At 43.9% G+C, this 21,592-nt stretch overlaps 1 protein-coding gene across 2 annotated transcripts in view; it reads left to right on the top strand.

The window, feature by feature from the left end:
• TRPM2 (transient receptor potential cation channel subfamily M member 2) overlaps positions 1-21,592 on the top strand; it is a 577,304-nt gene that overhangs the window by 268,565 nt on the left and 287,147 nt on the right. For both annotated transcript variants that reach the window (XM_056536782.1, XM_056536781.1), the window contains exons 14-16: positions 2,407-2,536; positions 10,463-10,608; positions 11,371-11,483. In XM_056536782.1, the coding sequence (XP_056392757.1) occupies positions 2,407-2,536; positions 10,463-10,608; positions 11,371-11,483 (389 nt within the window). The remainder of the gene's footprint in view (positions 1-2,406; positions 2,537-10,462; positions 10,609-11,370; positions 11,484-21,592) is intronic.

The following is a 21,592-nucleotide window of genomic DNA, read 5'->3' as shown; positions in this document are numbered from 1 at the left end:
GAAATATTTACCAATGGTAGCTAATGATAGCCAATATATAAAAAATTTTGAACATGGATATAAATTTGTGTCACGGAGGGCTAAAACCATCGGCCAATGTGTTTCCCCGAGCTTGTTCAGTTCTGGTGAGATTAAGAAACCCACCTGGCTCAATACCAAGGGCAATTTCAAATGTGGACATCTAAAGTGTATTTGTTGTAAAATCATGAATAATTCTAAAACCTTTATGTCCACAGTAACTGGAGAAACATTTGGTATGTCAGAATACATTAATTGCAACAGGAGTCATATGGTTTATCTAATGACATGTAACATCTGCCAATTACAGTATGTGGGGTGCACCTCCAATCCCCTGAAGGGTAGGACCAGAAAACACCTGTCGGACATTCCCCATTTTCAGACCCCACATCTTTCCATGGTTAGTAAGCATTTTGCCGAAAAGCATGAGGGTGATTTTTCTGGTCTCAGCCTTCAGGGGATTGAAAGAGTCAGCAATATTATTAGAGGAGGCAATATCAAACAAAAATTATTGGATAGAGAAGTCTTCTGGATTATTAAACTTCAAACCATGTGTCCCCTTGGCTTAAATTTAAGACAAGATGTCATTCTCCATTATTGATCTGCTGTTGTTCCCGTATAAAACTATACATTTTTGGTTTCCCTTGGAGTTTGGGAGGAATTTTATTTATTTTTATAAATATATTTTTTTTTTCCCACAATTGTTTCCCGCACATATGATAATTAATAGCATATGTATAACAGAGTATTAAACAATATATATACCACATGTGGGGATATTTTTGAGACAATTCAATTGTTCCATATTAGTCCGTATATCCATTTGCGATCCTACTATATAATTGGAATAAAAAATAAAAAATGTTAAAAAATTTCTTTCATGTCCTATAGCAGTACATACAACCATATGGGTTACTTGAATTCATCCAGATTCATATGATATGATATAGGGTAATATTTATTTAGATTTTTCTATTGGAAATCCCCCCTTTTTTCCTCTTTCATTTTGGGATCGTACATGTATATATGTTATCTGACATTTTGTAATTTGTTCTTGTATTTTTAGTACTAACGTATGTCTTTTTCTACATTATTGCTTGTAACCCAAGTGTTTTAATATTTTGACTACTGTTCACATTATATGTGCGTTTTTACTATCTTTACTATACTTGCCGGATGGAGGTGAATAATGGGTTAAGCCCTGTGAATACTCCCATCGGGGTGGACCCCATTTTTCCACCCCCATATAAGCAAGCCATTTGCACTATTGTTTTGTATGACTAAGGCTGTTGAGTGCAGCTGAAACGCGTCACCTTGTCATCACCCATGGTTACCGCTGAATAAAAATCGTATTGCTTGACATCCTGCTCTGGACAACTCCATTTCTTTCCACTATTATATGGACTGAGGTCTGGTCCGGTCCGTGAGCGGGAGGGGCGAACGAGTGAGCTGTGCCGCACCTGTTGCACCTATTGTTTTATGTTGTATAGATCCTGTGGCTGGGGGGGGGGATATGGGGGCAAATACACTATATTCTTGATGTAGCCCCACAGATAGAAGTTTTATGGAAGATTATGGAAACCAGCCCAACAGCCAATTCATCATTCTGGTGGAATTTCATTCAGGTATCCTACAAACATCTAAGTGTGCATTTACATCATGTTTTGCTATACAGTTCCCGTTTACTGTTTTGTATATGAAAACCATACACATAGACCTCCCAACATGATGCATCTGGTTGTGTACATTTTTGGTCATGTACGGCTTTGTGTGTTTTTTTTACCGTACACAAAACTGCAGTCTACTACGGTTTTGTGTCCTGTTTAAAAACCATATACGAACCGTATACATTTTTTTAAAACTTTGAAGTCAAGGAAAAACGAATGTGTCTACGGTGCCATACGGTTTTTTGGATACATTTTTTTCTTGTACATGGCAAACCACACCAACTGTACTTGGAATTTCAATAAAACAATTGGAATTTTATTGCACTAAAGTGTTAACCAAAAAAATATAATTTTTTTTTTTACATGCAACAGGACCTCTAAATTTCAACAACATATGGTTTAAAACCATATGCAGTTTCATTTCAGAGCACAAGTTTGCATGCGCATTGTCAGTTTTTAGGGCATACGTTTATTCTGTGAAATTTTTTTTTAAGCAAAACAGTATAGCAAAATCGTGATGTGAATATAGCCTTAATGGAAATGTAGAGGTACACCATCCAGTAGACAGATTACATTTGGCAAATCTTCCTCCTTCTGTGACATAAGCCATTCCTTTAACATGTTCAGGTAGGAGTGGCCAGTGACAGTTTTGCCGGAGTTCTCCTTTCTTAACTAACAAAAATATTGCTATTTAACGTAATTATATTTTTGTTATTTCTAGTGTAATGACTGCATAGCAGCAGCCTTAGCTTGCAGTAAGATTCTAAAGGAGCTTTCAAAAGAAGAAGAAGATACAGATACTTCGGAAGATATGATAGCTTTGGCTGATGATTTTGAGCAGAAAGCCATTGGTACATTCATTTTCTCAATTTTTATTTTTAATTGATGTTATATCCGTGTAGTTTATTTCAGTTTAAACAGGTTATGTAGGATTTGAAAAAACTTTAAAAAAGTGCCTCTCATGATCGTGTTAAATTTTATAATCCTCCCAGTTCACTGTCCCATCATGATAAACCACCCCTGCCTTTATTTTTATTTTTATACATTTTTAGTTTTCTACCTTGATATTGCTCTTTAAGTCCTGCTCATTCTCAGTCAGATTCACAGACTGGGAAGGGGTGTTCCCCAGCAGGTGTGACATCATCTAAAGCCATACAGGGGAGAACTTTGAAAAAAACAAGTTATAACTTTTTAAAAGCAGTAAAATAAAACAAAACCTATATATAACTTGGGTTTCGTTGTAATCTTTTTGACCTACAAAATTTATATTACATGTAATTTTAACTGTATACAGTACAGTATACAAACAACCCCTCCCAAAAAAAATAATATATATTATCAGATTTCTTTTAGTTTTTTTCAATTATGCCCCACAAACAAAACAAGGCTGTTTCACTAAAAGGGTTAGGTGTAGTAGAGTTTTTTTGTACCCTTTTCCGGATCTGTCTGTCCACAAATTCCTGTCTCTACAGGCAGTTTTTTTTAACCTGATGGCTTGTTTTTTCTCTGAAATGTTGTCAACTGTGAGACCTTATATAGACTGGGCTGCATCTTTACAAATGTTTCAATCAACTGAATTTACCACAGGTGACTCCTATTAAGGTGTAGAAACATGTCGGAAATGATCAAGAGAAATTGCAGGCCCCCAGATCTACATTTAAAGTGTTTTAATTTCAATTTTCCTTTTTTAATAAATGTGCCCCCCCCCCAAAAAGAAAAAAAATCTACCATATTTATCGGCATATAACACATTTTTTAAGCAAAAATTTTTAGCCTAAAGTCTATCTGCATGTTATACTCTGATAAACTCTTTCTGGCCCTGCAATAGCCGCTGCTGTTCAATGATTAAATGTGGCTGCCTTAAATCACTTAACTGCAGCGGCATCTGTGGGGCAAGAGTCCCACCGCTGCCATCCCCGACTTCCATTTTTACCTGGCCAGGGTAGGCGCTCCTTCAGGCTTCGGCAGCATCCTGCGCTGTCACTGTGCGCTGACGAGTGACGTCCTCAACGGGACGCCCTGCGCTGTCACTGTGCACTGACGAGTGCCGTCTAGAGATGAGCAAACTTTTCAAAAAATTTGATTCGGCCGATTCGCCGAATTTTCCGATAAAGTTAGTTTCGATACAAATTTTTTCGCAGTGAATCTATATTAAAAAGGCTATTTCTAGCCTACATACAGCCTCCATAGGAGTATAGAACACTTTGCTGTGTTCTAAAACGCATATGGAGTGTGCTGGGTTAGTGAAATAATACTGTTACATGCAGATTACTGGCATCACTTTTAGAATCACTGCCGCACAGCAGCACAATTACAGAGCCTGGTGGTGGCATCAGTGTCAGGAGACCATATAGTGACTGAATGACACAGCGTGGAGGTGTTGGCAGCATGAGAAGACCATATAGTGGCTGAATGGCACAGCGTGGAGGTGTTGGCAGCAGGACACAGCTTGGATGAGGCTGAAGCATGAGGACACCATATAGTGGCTGAATGACACAGCGTGGAGGTGTTGGCAGCATGAGGAGACCATATAGTGGCTGAATGGCACAGCGTGGAGGTGTTCGCAGCATCAGGACACCATATAGTGGCTGAATGACACAGCATGGTGGTGTAGGCAGCATGAGGAGACCATATAGTGGCTGAATGGCACAGTGTGGAGGTGTTGGCAGCATGATGACACCATATAGTGGCTGAATGACACAGTGTGGAGGTATTGGCAGCATGAGGAGACCCTATAGTGGCTGAATAGCACAATGTGGAGGTGTTGGCAGCATGAGGACACCATATAGTGGCTGAATGACACAGCGTGGAGGGGTTGGCAGCATGAGGAGACCATATAGTGGCTGAATGACACAGCATGGAGGTGTTGGCAGCATGAGGAGACCATATAGTTGCTGAATGGCACAGCGTGGAGGTGTTGGCAGCACGAGGACACCATATAGTGGCTGAATGGCACAGCGTGGAGGTGTTGGCAGCATGAGGACACCATATAGTGGCTGAATGACACAGCGTGGAGGTGTTGGCAGCATGAAGAGACCATATAGTGGCTGAATGGCACAGCGTGGAGGTGTTGGCTGCATGAGGACACCATATAGTGGCTGAATGAAACAGCATGGACATGTTGTCAGCATGAGGAGACCATATAGTGGCTGAATGACACAGCATGGAGCTGTTGGCAGCATGAGGAGACCATATAGTGGATGAATGGCACAGCCCGGAGTTGCCAGCAGCATGAGTAGGCACTAGGCCTTCACAATCCCTAAGATTAAAAGATGAATTAAGAAATTGAAACCGAAGATTTTGGATAGCGGGTGCTACCTATGAGAAAATTAGAAATTCCCAGACCCAGGCCCCACAGCGGCATCAGTAACCCATATATTGCCTGAATGACACAGCCTGGAGTTGGCTGATGCACGAGTACACACCAGGACTTCACAATCCCCCCCCCCCCCCCCAAAAAAAAACACCACAATTTTAGAAATTTTGGATAGTGGGTGCTACCTATGAGAAAATTTTAAATTCCCAGACCCAGGCCCAGCAGTGCCATAATTTTTTTATTTGAAATTTAAAACATTAATTTCCACTACTGCCACCACGCTGACTGCCAACCGTGCTACCGCCGTGCTGCCTCAGGGGCAAACAGCAACTCTCCTGCTGTATTTGTCTCTTGCTGTATTTGTCTAGAACAGCAGCAGGTGATTACTTACGGCTGTCCTTTCACAGTATGTAGGCGCTTGACAGATTAACAGGTACTAGATGGTGCAATACTTGGATGTACCTATGCAGTATGCACTGATGAGGGCAGTAATATGCCTAACTATATGCAGAAAAAATCTGTATTTTTGTAAAACACCAGCCGGTGGATACTATTGTTTGGACTTTGACGGTTTGGAGCACCTTGACAGATTAACAGGTAGTAAATAGTACAATACTTGGATGTACCTATGCAGTATGCACTGATGAGGGCAGTAATATGCCTAACTAAACGCAGAAAAAAATCTGTAATTTTGTAAAACACCAGCCGGTGAATGCTATTGTTAGGACGTTGACGGTTTGGAGCACCTTGACAGATTAACAGGTAGTAAATAGTACAATACTTGGATGTACGTATGCGGTATGCACTGATGAGGGCAGTAATATGCCTAACTAAACGCAGAAAAAAATCTGTAATTTTGTAAAACACCAGCCGGTGAATGCTATTGTTAGGACTTTGACGGTATGGAGCACCTTGACAGCTTAACAGGTACTAAAGGGTACAATACTTGGATGTACGTATGCGATATGCACTGATGAGGGCAGTAATATGCGTAACTATACACGGAAAAAACAATAAAAAAAACAGCCGGTGAATACTATTGTTTGGACTTGCACAGTATGTAGCCCCTTGACAGATTAACAGGTACAAATGCACTACAGTCCACTGAACAATCACATATTTCTGAACAGCAGCAGGACCCAACAGTGCAGCACCACAAAAAAAAAATAATAATCCAGGGATTAACCCCTTAAGGACGCATGACGTAAATGTACGTCCTGGTGAGGTGGTACTTAACGCACCAGGACGTACATTTACGTCCTAAGCATAACCGCGGGCATCGGAGCGATGCCCGTGTCATGCGCGGCTGATCCCGGCTGCTGATCGCAGCCAGGGACCCGCCGGCAATGGCCGACGCCCGCGATCTCGCGGGCGTCCGTCATTAACCCCTCAGGTGCCGGGATCAATACAGATCCCGGCATCTGCGGCAGTTCGCGATTTAAATGAACGATCGGATCGCCCGCAGCGCTACTGCGGGGATCCGATCATTCATAACGCCGCACGGAGGTCCCCACTCCATCCTCCGTGCGGCTCCCGGCGTCTCCTGCTCTGGTCTGTGATCGAGCAGACCAGAGCAGGAGATGACCGATAATACTGATCTGTTCTATGTCCTATACATAGAACAGATCAGTATTAGCAATCATGGTATTGCTATGAATAGTCCCCTATGGGGACTATTCAAGTGTAAAAAAAATGTAAAAAAATGTAAAAGTAAAAGTTAAAAAAAGTGAAAAATCCCCTCCCCCAATAAAAAAGTAAAACATCCGTTTTTTCCTATTTTACCCCCAAAAAGCGTAAAAAACATTTTTTATAGACATATTTGGTATCGCCGCGTGTGTAAATGTCCGAACTATTAAAATAAAATGTTAATGATCCCGTACGGTGAACGGCGTGAACGAAAAAAAAATAAAAAAGTCCAAAATGCCTACTTTTTTAATACATTTTATTTTAAAAAAAATTATAAAAAATGTATTCAAAGTTTTTTATATGCAAATGTGGTATCAAAAAAAAGTACAGATCATGGCGCAAAAAATGAGCCCCATACTGCCACTTATACAGAAAAATAAAAAAGTTAGAGGTCATCAAAATAAAGGGATTATAAATGTACTAATTTGGTTAAAAAGTTTGTGATTTTTTTTAAGCGCAACAATAATATAAAAGTATATAATAATGGGTATCATTTTAATCGTATTGACCCTCAGAATAAAGAGCACACGTCATTTTTACCATAATTTGTACGGCGTGAAAACGAAACCTTCCAAAATGAGCAAAATTGCGTTTTTCATTTTAATTTCCCCACAAAAATAGTGTTTTTTGGTTGCGCCATACATTTTATGATATAATGAGTGATGTCATTACAAAGGACAACTGGTCGCGCAAAAAACAAGCCCTCATACTAGTCTGTGGATGAAAATATAAAAGAGTTATGATTTTTAGAAGGCGAGGAGGAAAAAATGAAAACGTAAAAATTAAATTGTCTGAGTCCTTAAGGCCAAAATGGGCTGAGTCCTTAAGGGGTTAAACCCTAAATTGCCCTCTGTCACACCATTCTGAGCAGCAGAAGATTTGTGAAGCAAAAAAAATAATCTCAATTGGGCTGAAAAATGAGGAGATAAGATGCTTCAGAAAGTTCAGGCAGCTTGGCGATCTGTATGAGGCAGCTGACAGCTATCTGCCCCTCTCTGCTGCAATGCTCAATAATGTGAATAGGAAGTTTAGCTATCAATGATCCTTCTCAGAGTAACAGCACAGCACTCTGCACTCCTGCCTTTCCCTAATGCTGACTAGCAGTTGCAGTGTAAAGCTGTGGTATTCACACACACGCAGTCCCGTCCTCTCTATCTGAGTGCATAGATGAAATGAAGAGAGGCAAGATGGCCGCCGATTATATAGGGGCTGTGACATCACAGGGTCAGTGAACACTGATAGGCTGCATCTCACATGTGATTTAGGGTCAGCCTGCCTACCTTCATTCCCGACGCTGTTTCCGGCCCTCCCATAATCCCCTGCCCCATGTACTCACATGTGGATCCGCCATCTTAGGTCTCCAATAGCCTGGAACGCTGTAAAATGGAGTTTAATGAAGCGATTCGCGCGATCGAATCGCGGCGATATTCACATTCGTTGCGAATCGAATTTTTCATGACATTCGTAACGAATTCAGGTTTGTCAACGTCGATTCGCTCATCTCTAGTGACGTCCTCAATGCGACATCACTCGTCATTTCACAGCGCACAGTGATAGTGCAGGATGCCGCCGGAGCCTGCAGGAGCGCGTCCCAGGACAGGTAAATATGAAAGCAGCTGCTTTAAATCATTGAACCAAAGCGGCTTTTTTGGGGTCATAGTTTATCAGGGTATACACCCACTTACTCGCACCCTCATTTTAACAAGGATATTTAGGTAAAAAAAACTTTTTACCCAAATTTCCTTGTAAAAATGAGGGTGCATGTTATAGGTTATATACTTTGTCATTATGGGGAAAAACTTAATGTGGGAAAAAATTGAATTTACTTTATTTTAGCACAAGGCCTCAACAGAAAATCCTTTGAATAATGCTCCTTTGGGCTTCGTGCTTTCATTCAGAAATGTGGCCCCATATAGTAATAATGCATACCTTTGTGCCCACACTTAGTAATGATGCTCCATTTAGCAGTAATGTCCCCTTATTCCCCCACTTGTCAAAATACCCCCAACTTAGTAATTATCCTCGCTAAAGGGGTTGTTTTACCTCGTCAGTATGGCTGCTGCGTCGCTCTGTCCTGCTCCACTTCCTGGTTTAGGCAGGGGACGAGACATTAATTTATGCAGGCCACATATTGAGCAGTAAAGCGATGCAAGGAGCTATCTCAAGAGTGCACTGCTCTGCTCTGCCACCTTTTGCGTGCCTCACAGACAGCTTCAGGGACAGTACAAAAGTCCTGGATCTGTTTGTCAGCCATTTATCACACCCAGAAGGTGTCCAGGGGAACAGAATTCCAAAATCCTGAAGTCACTCACCATCAGCAGCCCGGTCATCTGCTTAAACAGCGGAGCAGTTGTTGGTAACCTAGGCAACAAATTGTACATGGTGAGAACAGAGAATGGGCACAAAATAAAAAATAAGCAATTTTGCAGAAAACATGTATTTACAAAATTGCTAACTTTTGCATTATCTACAAAATTAAAGTAGATTTACAAGATGTGAAAACTACTTTAATGTCCCATAATGTCTCCACTTAGCATGGTTCCGCATTATCATTTGTGTTAATGCTACATAGATATGTCCAAATCTTTTCAAAATAGGATGCTGATTTAAATGTGTATGCTCTGACCATTTTTTACAGATAAACGCACAGCACACACCACACTTTTGAGTCCCAGTGAATTCATGTATATGTGCAGGAAATAATTCATTGTAGTCAGTAGTTATCTATGTTTAGTCCATTAAAGGAGATATATCATGGAAAAAATGTATCCCCTATCCGCAGGATAGGTGATAAGTTTTAGATTGCAGGGGGTCAGAGCGCTGGAGCCCCCTGAGATCTCCTGTATGGATCCCCGGCTCTCCCCTGGAGCGCACGTCACTAACCCCTGCCTGAAGCGGGAGCCGCCATGCCCCCTCCATATATCTCTATGGAAGAGCCGTTCGGCTATTTTCGACTATCTCAGAGATATATGGAGGGGGTGTGGCGGCTCTCTTTTCGGGCGGAGGTCATGACACGCCACTCCAGGGGAGAGCCAGGGCTCAATACAGGAGATCACGGGGAGCCCCAGTGTTTGGACTCCCTACAATTGAAATCTAATCCATGAGTCCACTCCTTTAAAAGGGTACTCTGTCCCTAGACATCTTATTGCCTATCCAAAGGATAGGGGTATAAGATTTCTGAGTGTGTGTGTGGGGGGGGGGGGGGTCCAGCCGTTTGGACCATAGCGATCTCCAGGCTGGCACCCCTGCATTCTGAACATTTATATTCAAAATGCCAACTTCGGGCTTCCACATTCATGATGTTACACCACGCCCCCTCCATACATGTCTATGGGAGAGGCATGACAACTGTGTACTTCTGCCCACAGCCGCCACGCTCCCTCCCATAGACATCTATATACCCCTTTGGGTTCCCTATTTATTGTTATGGGCAAATCATTTTTTTTTAAAAAGACCAAATAATTTCCCTTTCCCATAATACCTCTCAGGGTCTCCTCATTCCTACAGTCTGTAAAGTGCTAGACAGGTTCTAGAAAGGCATAACAATGTACTGTAACATCATTGCTGCAGCAAGTGCAGAGACAAAGAAAAACTGATCAACATTGAGGGAAGGAGGACAGGTAAGTATTAGCTCTTTTTTTTAATTTGGCCTGAGATGTCTAAACAAATTTAAAATTTTAATGGTGGCACCTCTTTTTTAAATGACTTGGTTTTAACAAGAAAGGGAAAATTCCTCTTATATTATTAATCAACTAACATTTTTCTTATAAACTAGGTATCTTTTCTGAGAGCTATAGAAAAGATGAAGAAAGAGCTCTGAAGCTTCTTATACGAGTTTCTGAGGCCTGGGGACAGACTACCTGTTTGAAACTAGCCCTTGAAGCTAAAGATATGAAATTTGTATCCCAAGGAGGCGTCCAGGTTTGTTTTCATAAAACATGTTTATATGTCTTATGTTTAAATGTCTTATATTAAAGAAATAAAAAATATTAATTCTCAATTATAAAGCCTTAACAAAAAAATAATATTTGCACATTATAAAATATATTTTTAACTTTGCTTTTATGTATATTCACATTCACGTGCAACATCATGGGTCTTGCATACTGTAGTTAAATCATAAGTGCGAAAATTCACCACTTCTTCTGTGTATAAAGTCCATTTTACTTACTTTTTATGGAATCCCCTGAAGTTATTTTGCTTTTGTCCAACCATTTTACTTAATCTGTTTGACAAATGTGTTGTAAGTGTTATGACTATGTTCACATGTCAGAATTTTTGCACGGAATTCTGCATGAAAATTCTGAATGAATTTATAGCCAACTCACTTCAATGGAATTCCTGCAGTAAAATTCTGCAGCAGAAATTTTGCTTTGTGAGTGCAACAGAGGCAGTAAGTGTATTGGCTATGAAATAATGCAGAATATTCATGCAGAATTTTCTTGCAGAATTCAATGCAGAAATTCTGGCATGTGAACATAGCCTTTACACTTACTAATAGTTAATGCTAGATATATTAGGTAAACACCTTATAGACTGGACATCTTGCAATGCTTGCTTTGTATACTTTTGTGTAGAATAACCTCTCTTGGACAAGGCTCTGCTGTTTGGTATAACTGTTTGTGGACATTTGATCACTTGTTAGTCAATTATGTTTTTTATTTTTTTAATGCTTTCTTATAGGGTTTTCTAACAAGAGTTTGGTTTGGAGAGCTGAGTGTGGACAATGAAATGTGGAGGGTGATAGCTTGTATGATTTTCTTCCCTCTCATATATACACGTCTATTAACATTCCGGTAAGTCAAGTGATCAAAATAGTTGAACTTCATTCTGCAGAGGTAAGCCCCAATTATTGGTTAAAGTGTACCTCACCATTTATTTAACTTATATATAGGAAATATGTAGCTCGACAAAAACGAGTACTGGTAATTGATAAGGTTTTGTACCCTCCAAACAAACAAAAATACTTTCTCCAGTTTGGTCCACTGTCTGATTTATGTTATTTTATAAAACAAGGAAACATAAAACAACAATATATTTATATATTAATATTAGAGATGAGCGAATCGAAGTTGACGAACCCGAATTCGTAACGAATTTCATGAAAAATTTGATTCGCAACGAGTACGAATATCGCCGCGATTCTATCGCACAAATCGCTTCATTAAACTCCATTTTACAGCGTTCCAGGCTATTGGGGACCTAAGATGGCGGATCCACATGTGAGTACACGGGGCAAGGGATTATGGGGGGGCGGGAAACAGCAACGGGAATGAAGGTAGGCGGGCTGACCCAGAATCACATGTGAGATGCAGCCTATCAGTGTTCACTGACCCCTGTGATGTAACAGCCCCTATATTATCGGCGGCCATCTTGCCTCTCTTCATTTCATCTATGCACTCAAATGGAGAGGACGGGACTGCGTGTGTGTGAATAGCTCATACCACAGCGTTACACTGCAACTGCTAGTCACATCAGCATTAGGGAAAGACAGAAGTGCAGAGTGCTGTGCTGTTACTCTGAGAAGGATCATTGATAGCTAAACCTCCTATTCACGTTATTGAGAATTGCAGCAGAGAGGGGCAGATAGCTGTCAGCTGCCTCATACAGATCCCCAAGCTGCCTGAACTTTCTGAAGCATCTCCTCATTGTTCAGCCCAATTGAGTTTATTTTTATTTGCTCCACAAATCTTCTGCTGCTCAGAATTGTGTGACAGAGGGCAATTTAGGGTTTAATCCCTGGATTTTTTTTTGTGGTGCTGCACTGTTGGGTCCTGCTGCTGTTCAGAAATATGTGATTGTTCAGTGGACTGTAGTGCATTTGCACCATTTTGTACCTGTTAATCTGTCAAGGGGCTGGCTACATAATGTGCAAGTCCAAACAATAGTATTCACCGGCTGTTTTTTTTTTTAACAGTTTTTTCTGCGTATAGTTATGCATATGCAAGCTTTGTAGCACGGTACAGTCTATAGAGGATGTGCATAAGTTACAAGATGACTTGGATAGACTAAGTGTCTGGGCAGGGCATCCACTTGGCAAATGAGGTTCAATGTGGATAAATGTAAAGTTATGCATCTGGGTACTAATAACCTGCATGCATCGTATGTCTTAGGGGGGATTAAACTGGCAGAGTCACTGGTAGAGAAGGATCTGGGTGTACTTGTAGATCACAGACTACAGAATAGCATGCAATGTCAGGCTGCTGCTTCCAAAGCCGGCAGGATATTGTCATGTATCAAAAGAGGCATGGACTCAAGGGACAGGGACATAATACTCCCCCTTTATAAAGCATTGGTATGGCCTCACCTGGAATATGCTGTTCAGTTTTGGGCACCTGTCCATAAAAGGGACACTGCGGAGTTGGAAAGGGTGCAGAGACGCACGACTAAACTAATATGGGGCATGGAACATCTTAGCTATGAGGAGCGATTAAAGGAGTTACAATTGTTTAGTCTTGAGAAGAGACATTTAAGGGGGGATATGATAAACGTATATAAGTATATTAATGGCCCATACAAAAAATATGGAGAAAAACTGTTCCAGGTTAAACCCCCCCAAAGGACGAGGGGGCACTCCCTCCGTCTGGAGAAGAAAAAGTTTAGTCTCAAGGGGCGACACGCCTTCTTTACCGTGAGGACTGTGAATTTATGGAACGGTCTACCTCAGGAACTGGTCACAGCAGGAACAATTAACAGCTTTAAAACAGGATTAGATACATTCATGGAACAAAATAACATTAATGCTTATGAAGAAATATAAAATCCCATCCCTTCCCCAATATCGCGCCACGCCCCTACCCCTTAATTCCCTGGTTGAACTTGATGGACATATGTCTTTTTTCGACCGTACTAACTATACCGTACGTACTAACTATATAACTATATGTAACTATATATAGTTACATAACTATATGTAACTGCCCTCATCAGTGCATACCGCATAGGTACATCCAAGTATTGTACCATTTAGTACCTGTTAAGCTGTCAAGGTGCTCCATACCGTCAAAGTCCAAACAATAGTATCCACCGGCTGGTGTATTACAAAAGTACAGAGTTTTTTCTGCGAATAGTTAGGCATATTACTGCCCTCATCAGTGCATACCGCATATGTACATCCAAGTATTGTACCATCTAGTACCTGTTAATCTGTCAAGGGCCTACATACTGTTCAAGGACAGCCGTAAGTAATCACCTACTGCTGTTCTAGACAAATACTGTTTAAAGAGTAGTGTAGCGTATTGTAATACCCTCATAAACGCACTAAGTATGTCAAGCAGAGAAGTGCCAGGATGTGCACAGAGGAGTGGCAGAGGCCCAAATACTTCAGGCAGAGTTGGCAGCAGACTTTGGGCAAGTGGCAGCAGGAGTCGCAGCGAGAGGCCTGAGCTCCCGTTATCAGCCAGCGATCGTGTCTCCACCAGCAACCCATCTGCCTTCGTCGATTGGTTAACACGCTCATCCACATTATCACAAGTGACATCTATCAACCCCAGTCAACAGTCGGTGGGTTCCTCAGACACAACCCTCAGTTGGCATGGCCCGAGAGCAGTCCGTGTCCTCCCATTGCCTTTGTCCTATGCTGTTCCCTCTCCTAAAGAAGTATGTTATGCTGTGGGTTCAGCTCCACTATTTACTGAGGACGGTCCAATAGAGGACAGTCAGCAGCTACTGGACAGCCAAGAAGGGGAGGAGACATGCGCCGCTTGCTCCGCTAGGCGGCCAAGTAGTGATGCGGAGAGTGATGTGGGAGGCGGTGTTGCAAGTGTTCAGGGTCCTGAAGCAGACACTGTTGGGGAACCTGAGGAGGACATCAGTGACGTGCACACAACTGTTGATGATGATGAAGCCGATCGCAATTGGGAGCCGGGTGCAGAAGGGGCTTCATCATCATCAGGAGAAGAGAGTTGCAGGTTGCCCTTGAGGCAGCAAGGCGGTAGCACGGTTGGCAGTCAGCGTGGTGGCAGTAGTGGAAATTCAGGAGCCAAACTTGCCCGGGGGAGACCAGCTGCTTCGCAGCAGCCTATCTTTCAGGGAGGTAGTGGAACGGGGTTCCTGGAGACGGCGCCACTAGCAGTCAATTAGTGCGGACTGCGGGTGGGAAAATCAGCAACTCGGCGGTGTAGAAGTTTGTCATAAGGCATCCGGAGGAGGTTCACGTAGCCACATGCAAGATCTGTCGGCAGAATGTGAAGCGTGGCCAGGGTCCCAATGTCGGCACCACGGCCCTGCGTCAACACATGCTTCGCCACCATAAAGCGGCCTGGGAGAACCGTGGCTCCGATGTAGTGGTCCAGCCTGCTGCATCACCCAGTGGCCATCCGCTCCCTCCTTCATCCAGCCAAGGCTCCACCACCTCAGCCAAAGGGAGCTGTGTGTCAAACCCTCCTTCTGTCGCTCCTGCTTCTCCCGCTTTTAGTCAGCCATTTCGCCAACAATCAATCGGCGAAGCCATGTCCAAGAGACAACAGTATGCGCCCACTCATCCAACGACGCAGAAGTTGAATGTGCTCCTGTCCAAGTTGCTGGTGTTGCAGTCCCTCCCTTTTCAAGTGGTGGACTCTGCACCTTTCAGAGAATTGATGGCTTGTGCCGAGCCAAGGTGGAGAGTCCCAAGCCGTCATTTCTTTGAGAAGAAGGCGGCAGTACCAGCCCTGCTTAAGCTTGCACAAGAGAAGGTGGGCCAGTCCTTGAGCCTGTCGGTGTGTTCAAAAGTGCATGGCAGCGCCGACGTGTGGAGCTGTAACTACAGGCAGGGACAATACTTGTCTTTTACGGCTCACTGGGTAAATGTGGTTCCTGCACAGCCACAACAGCAACTTGGACAGGTCACGCCGCTTCCTCCTCCACACTCTTGCTCTCAGGCAGTTGGTCCTGTTACAGTGTGCGACGCCGCCTCCTCATGCTCCACCGTGTCCTCGGCCTCCACTTCACGTCCAAATCTCGGTGGCCATTCATCGTACCATGTGTGTAGGGCATGGCGGTGTCAAGCTGTTCTTCACATGGTTTGCCTTGGTGAACTGAGTCACACAGAGGAGGAACTGCTAAAGTTCATTAGTAAAGAAATCCGAGTATGGCTTACTCCACTAAATCTGGAAATGGGAAATATGGTGACAAACAACGGGAAGAACATTGTGTCTCTGCTGCGACAAGGAAGTGTGAAACATGCGCCCTGCATGGCACACATGTTGAATCTGGTTGTCAAGTACTTCCTCAAGTCTTCACCCCATTTGCAAAACATCCTGAAATTAGCAAGGAAACTGTGCATGCACTTCAGCCACTCATACACCACCAAGCACACCTTCCTTGAGCTGCAGCGTCAGAACGGTATTCCACAACATAGTCTTATTTGTGACGTCGCCACGCGTTGGAATTCCACCCTCCATATGTTGGACAGACTATACGAACAAAGAAAAGCCATCAACGATTTCTTGATGATCCAAGCAGATAGAAGTACTCCCCTGTGTAACTTCAATGTGAACCAGTGGCAGCGCATACGTGACACCTGCTGTTTGTTGAGGCCCTTTGAGGAAGCCACATTATTTGTGAGTCGCCTGGATTACGCCATGAACGACGTAATTCCACTCCTACATTTCCTACAAAAAATGATTGAAACCATGGCTGGTCATGGCAATGGAGACGTTGTGCCTACATCTCTAGGCTACATGAGCCCTGTGGGGGCTGAACTGGAGGGGGAGGATGATGAGTGGCAGAGCGGAGCACAGTTTAGGTTGGATGAGATGGCCGGTGTTTCTAGTCTTTGGACAGGAGAGGAGGAGCAAGAGCAGCCAGAGGAAGGGTTATGAGGAAGCTGAGACAGAGGACCCAGACACACCGTGGCAGTATGCAGTGTAGATGGAGACAGGTAGTCCCTCCGAGTCACTGGCGCAAATGGCACGATGTATGCTCAGTTGCTTGCGTAGTGACCCCCGAATTGTCAAAATTCATCAGCAGGATGACTTCTGGATCTCCACCTTATTAGACCCTCGCTACCGTCCCAAAAGGGGGGCCTTTTTTTACACCCACTGAGAGGGAGGACAAACTGACCTACTACAGAGAGATTCTACGTAGTCAGTTGGCTGATGCCTATCGGCCACATGGTCCATCCACTCGCAGGTCTGACTCGGGGGGGCCCTCTGAGCTCACCTTCCACTGCCATGGCTGCTGGGGAGGGGAGGGGTGGGAGGAGCAGTACCAGCTCAATCAGCAGCAGCCTGAGTCTACAGTCACTGATGAGTAGCTTTCTTCACCCGCATAGTGAAGCAACTTATCAGCAGCAGGTAGACATGGAGCAGGACCTGAACCAGCAGGTGGTGGCATACCTTGACATGGCCATGCCAACAACCATTGAAGATCTGCTTTACTTCTGGGCAGCCAAATTTGCCCTGGAAAAGCTGTCCTGCCCAGCCATTAGTGTGCCATCAGAGCGGGTGTTTAGTGCGGCCTGGGCCATAGACACCCCAAGGCGAACTCGTCTGTCCACTAAAAATGTGGAGAGACTGACGTTTTTCAAGATGATTCAGGGATGGATCAGCCAGGATTTCCAGCCACCAATGACAGATGGGTCTGCTTAGATTGACCATGCTCCTACAACAACATTTTCTCTATTATGGTTGGTTATGAAACCCTCTGGGGCAGACCTGGGCATTGTACGGCCCGCTTGCCACATACGGCCCTTTGATTGGCTGACTGGGGGACAACTATGCTGCCTAATCTGGGGGACAACTATGCTCCTAATCTGGGGGACAACTAGGCTCCTAATCTGGGGGACAACTATGCTCCTAATCTGGGGGACAACTATGCTCCTAATCTGGGGGACAACTATGCTCCTAATCTGGGGGACATCTATGCTGCCTAATCTGGGGGACATCTATGCTGCTTAATCTGGGGGACAATTATGCTCCTAATCTGTGGGAAATCTATGCTGCCTAATCTGGGGGACATCTATGCTGCCTAATCTGGGGGACATCTATGCTGCTTAATCTGGGGGACAATTATGCTCCTAATCTGTGGGAAATCTATGCTGCCTAATCTGGGGGACATCTATGCTTCCCTGGTTGAACTTGATGGACATATGTCTTTTTTCGACCGTACTAACTATGTAACTATGTAACTATGTAAATCTGAGGGACATCTATGCTGCCTAATCTAGGGGACATCTATGCTCCTAATCTGGGGGACAACTATGCTCCTAATCTGGGGGACATCTATGCTGCCTAATCTGGGGGACATCTATGCTGCCTAATCTGGGGGACAATTATGCTCCTAATCTGTGGGAAATCTATGCTGCCTAATCTGGGGGACAATTATGCTCCTAATCTGGGGGACATCTATGCTGCCTAATCTGGGGGACATCTATGCTCCTAATCTGAGGGACATCTATGCTGCCTAATCTGGGGGACATCTATGCTCCTAATCTGGGGGACAACTATGCTCCTAATATGGGGGAAACTGATGCTTCTGGCCTTGGGCCTGTAATTTTTTGAAGTTTAGCAGTAGCTAAATACATTCTGTGTCTTTCACAAACATCTTGCCTCCCTGGTGCCTCTGGCCTTAGGCCTTACATTTTTGGATGTTTAGCAGTAGCTAAATACATGCTTAATGCAAATGTAAACATTGATCTTTAACCACTTAAGGACCTAGGGCGTATGGATACGCCTTGATGTCCTGGTACTTAAGGACCCAGGGCGTATCCATACGTGGACCGGGCCGGGGTGACTGCTGATATCAATCAGCAGGCATCCCGTGCAAATGCCCAGGGGGGTCAGCAGACCCCCTCCCCCCCGTCGGCGATCGGCGCAAATCGCAAGTGAATTCACCCACGATCCCCCTGAAGGCATAGGAGTGAGGTGGCAGGGTTGCCACCCCTCCTATCCCTGCTATTGGTCTGCTATTGATCGTCAGAGGCGACGACCAATAGCAGACCGGGGGCGGGGGGTTAAGTTTCGTTTTCCCCGTCCTGCCCACCCACAATAGGTGGGGCAGAACGGGGAACCGAAGGGGACCGGGCGCCGACGTCCACTTACCCGTCCGGAGGCTGCAGCGACGTTGATCGGCGGGCGGCGTCACGTGCGTCTGAAGAGGACGGCTGCCGGGATCCTACGGAAGCCGGTAAGTAGATCTGGAGGGCTACAGTCTGAGACCGTGGTCTCTAACTGTAGCCCTCCAGATGTTGCAAAACTACAACTCCCAGCATGCCCAGACAGCTGTTTGGGCATGCTGGAATATGTAGTTTTGCAACAGCTGGAGGGCTGCAGTTTGAGAGCACTATACAGTGGTCTCTAAACTATATCCCTCCAGATGTTGCAAAACTACAACTCCTAGCATGCCCACATAGCTGTTTGTTGTCTGGGCATGCTGGGAGTTGTAGTTTTGCAACATCTGGAGGTCCACAGTTTGGAGATCACTGTGCAGTGGTCTAAAAACTGTAGCTCTCCAGATGTTGCAAAACTGCAATGCTCAGCATGCCCAGAAAGCAAACAGCTGTCTCGGCATGCTGGGAGTTGTAGTTGGGTACCTCCAGCTGTTGCATAACTACATCTCCCAGCATGCCCTTCGGTGATTAGTACATGCTGGGAGTTGTAGTTTTGCAACAGCTGGAGGCACACTGGTTGGAAAATATTGAGTTAGGTAACAGAACCTAACTGAAGGTTTTCCAACCAGTGTGCCTCCAGCTGTTGCAAAACTACAACTCCCAGCATGCACGGTCTGTCAGTACATGTTGGGAGTTGTAGTTTTGAAACAGCTGGAGGTTTGCCCCCCCCATGTGAACGTACAGGGTACATTCACACAGGCGGGTTTACAGTAAATTTCCTGCTTCAAGTTTGGGCTGCGGCAAATTTTTCGCCACAGTGCAAACTCCTAGCGGGAAATTCACCGTAACCCGCCAGTGTGAATGTACCCTAAAAACACTACACTACACTAACACCTAATAAAGGGTAAAACACTACATTTACACCCCTTACACTGTCCCCCCCAATAAACAATTTAAAACGTCTTGTACGGCAGGGTTTACAAAACGGAGCCTCCAGCTGTTGCAAAACAACAACTCCCAGCATTTCTGGACAGCCACCGACTGTCCAGGCATGCTGGGAGTTTAACAACAGCTGGAGGCACCCTGTTTGGGAATCACTGGCGTAGAATACCCCTATGTCCACCCCTATGCAATCCCTAATTTAGTCCTCAAATGCGCATGGTGCTCTCTTACTTCGGAGCCCTGTCGTATTTCAAGGAAACAGTTTAGGGCCACATATGGGGTATCTCCGTACTCGGGAGAAATTACACTACAAATTTTGGGGGGCTTTTACCTTTTACCGCTTGTGAAAAGGAAAAGTTGGGGGCTACACCAGCCTGTTAGTGTAAAAAAATAAAACATTTTACACTAATATGCTGGTGATGCCCCATACTTTTTATTTCCACAAGCGGTAAAAGGAAAAAAGACCCCCAAAATTTGTAACGCAATTTCTCCTGAGTACAGAAATACCCCAGATGTGGGCGTAAAATGCTCTGCGGGCACACAACAAGACTCAGGAGTGAGAGCGCACCATGTACATTTGAGGCCTAAATTGGTGATTTGCACAGGGGTGGCTGATTTTACAGCGGTTCTGACAAACGCAAAAAAAAAAAATACCCACATGTGACCGCATTTTGGAAACTACACCCCTCACCGAACGTGACAAGGGGTATAGTGAGCCTGAACACCCCACAGGTGTTTGACGAATTTTCATTAAAGTTGGATGGGAAAATGAAAAAAATTATATTTTTTCACTAAAATGCTGGTGTTACCCTAAATTTTTCATTTTCACATCGGGAAATAGGAAAAAAGCCCCCCCAAATTTGTAAACCCATCTTTTCTGAGTAAGAACATACCCCATATGTGAATTTAAAGTGCTCTGCGGGCGAACTACAATGCTCAGAAGAGAAGGAGCGCCATTGGGATTTTGTAGAGAAAATTTGTCCGGAATTGAAGGCCACATGTGTTTACAAAGCCCCCGTAGTGCCAGAACAATGGACCCCCGACACATGTGACCCCATTTTGGAAACTACACCCCTTACGTAATGTAATAAGGGGTACATTGAGAATTTACGCCCCACAAGTGTCTGACAGATTTTTGGAACAGTGGTCCGTAAAAATGAAAAATTAAATTTTTCATTTGCACAGCCCACTGTTCCAAAGATCTGTGGGGTGTAAATACTCACTGCACCCCTTATTAAATTCTGTGAGGAGTTTCCAAAATGGGGTCACATGTGGGGGGGTCCACTGTTCTGGCACCACAGGGGGCTTTGTAAACGCACATGACCCCTGACTACCATTCCAAACTAATTCTCTTTCCAAAAGCTCAATGGCTCTCCTCCTCTTTTGAGCATTGTCGTTCGCCAGCAGAGCCTTTTACGTCCTAACATGGGGTATTTCCATACTCAGAAGAAATGGGGTTACACATTTTGGGGGTCATTTTCTCCTATTACCCCTTGTAAAAATGTAAAAGTTAGGGGAAAAACTGCATTTTAGTAAAAAAAAAATTTTTTTCATTTACACATCCAACTTTAACGAAAAGTCGTCAAACACCTTTGGGGTGTTAAGGCTCAGCGGACCCCTTGTTACGTTCCTTGAGGGGTGTAGTTTCCAAAATAGTATGCCATGTGGGTATTTTTTGCTGTTCTGGCACCACAGGGGCTTCCTAAATGCGACATGCCCCCAAAAAAACATTTCAGCAAAAGTTGCTTTCAAAAAGCCAAATGTGACTCCTTCTCTTCTGAGCATTGTAGTTCGCCCGCAAAGCATTTTATGTCCTAACATGTGGTATTTCCTTACTCAGAAGAGATGGGGTTACAAATTTTCTCCCATTACCCTTTGTAAAAATGGTAAATTTGGGGGAAAAACTGCATTTTAGTGAAAAATTTTTTTTTT

Source organism: Hyla sarda, chromosome 8 (genome assembly GCF_029499605.1).
Source record: "Hyla sarda isolate aHylSar1 chromosome 8, aHylSar1.hap1, whole genome shotgun sequence".
Lineage (NCBI taxonomy): Eukaryota > Metazoa > Chordata > Amphibia > Anura > Hylidae > Hyla > Hyla sarda.
This window is presented reverse-complemented; position numbering and strand designations above follow the sequence as displayed.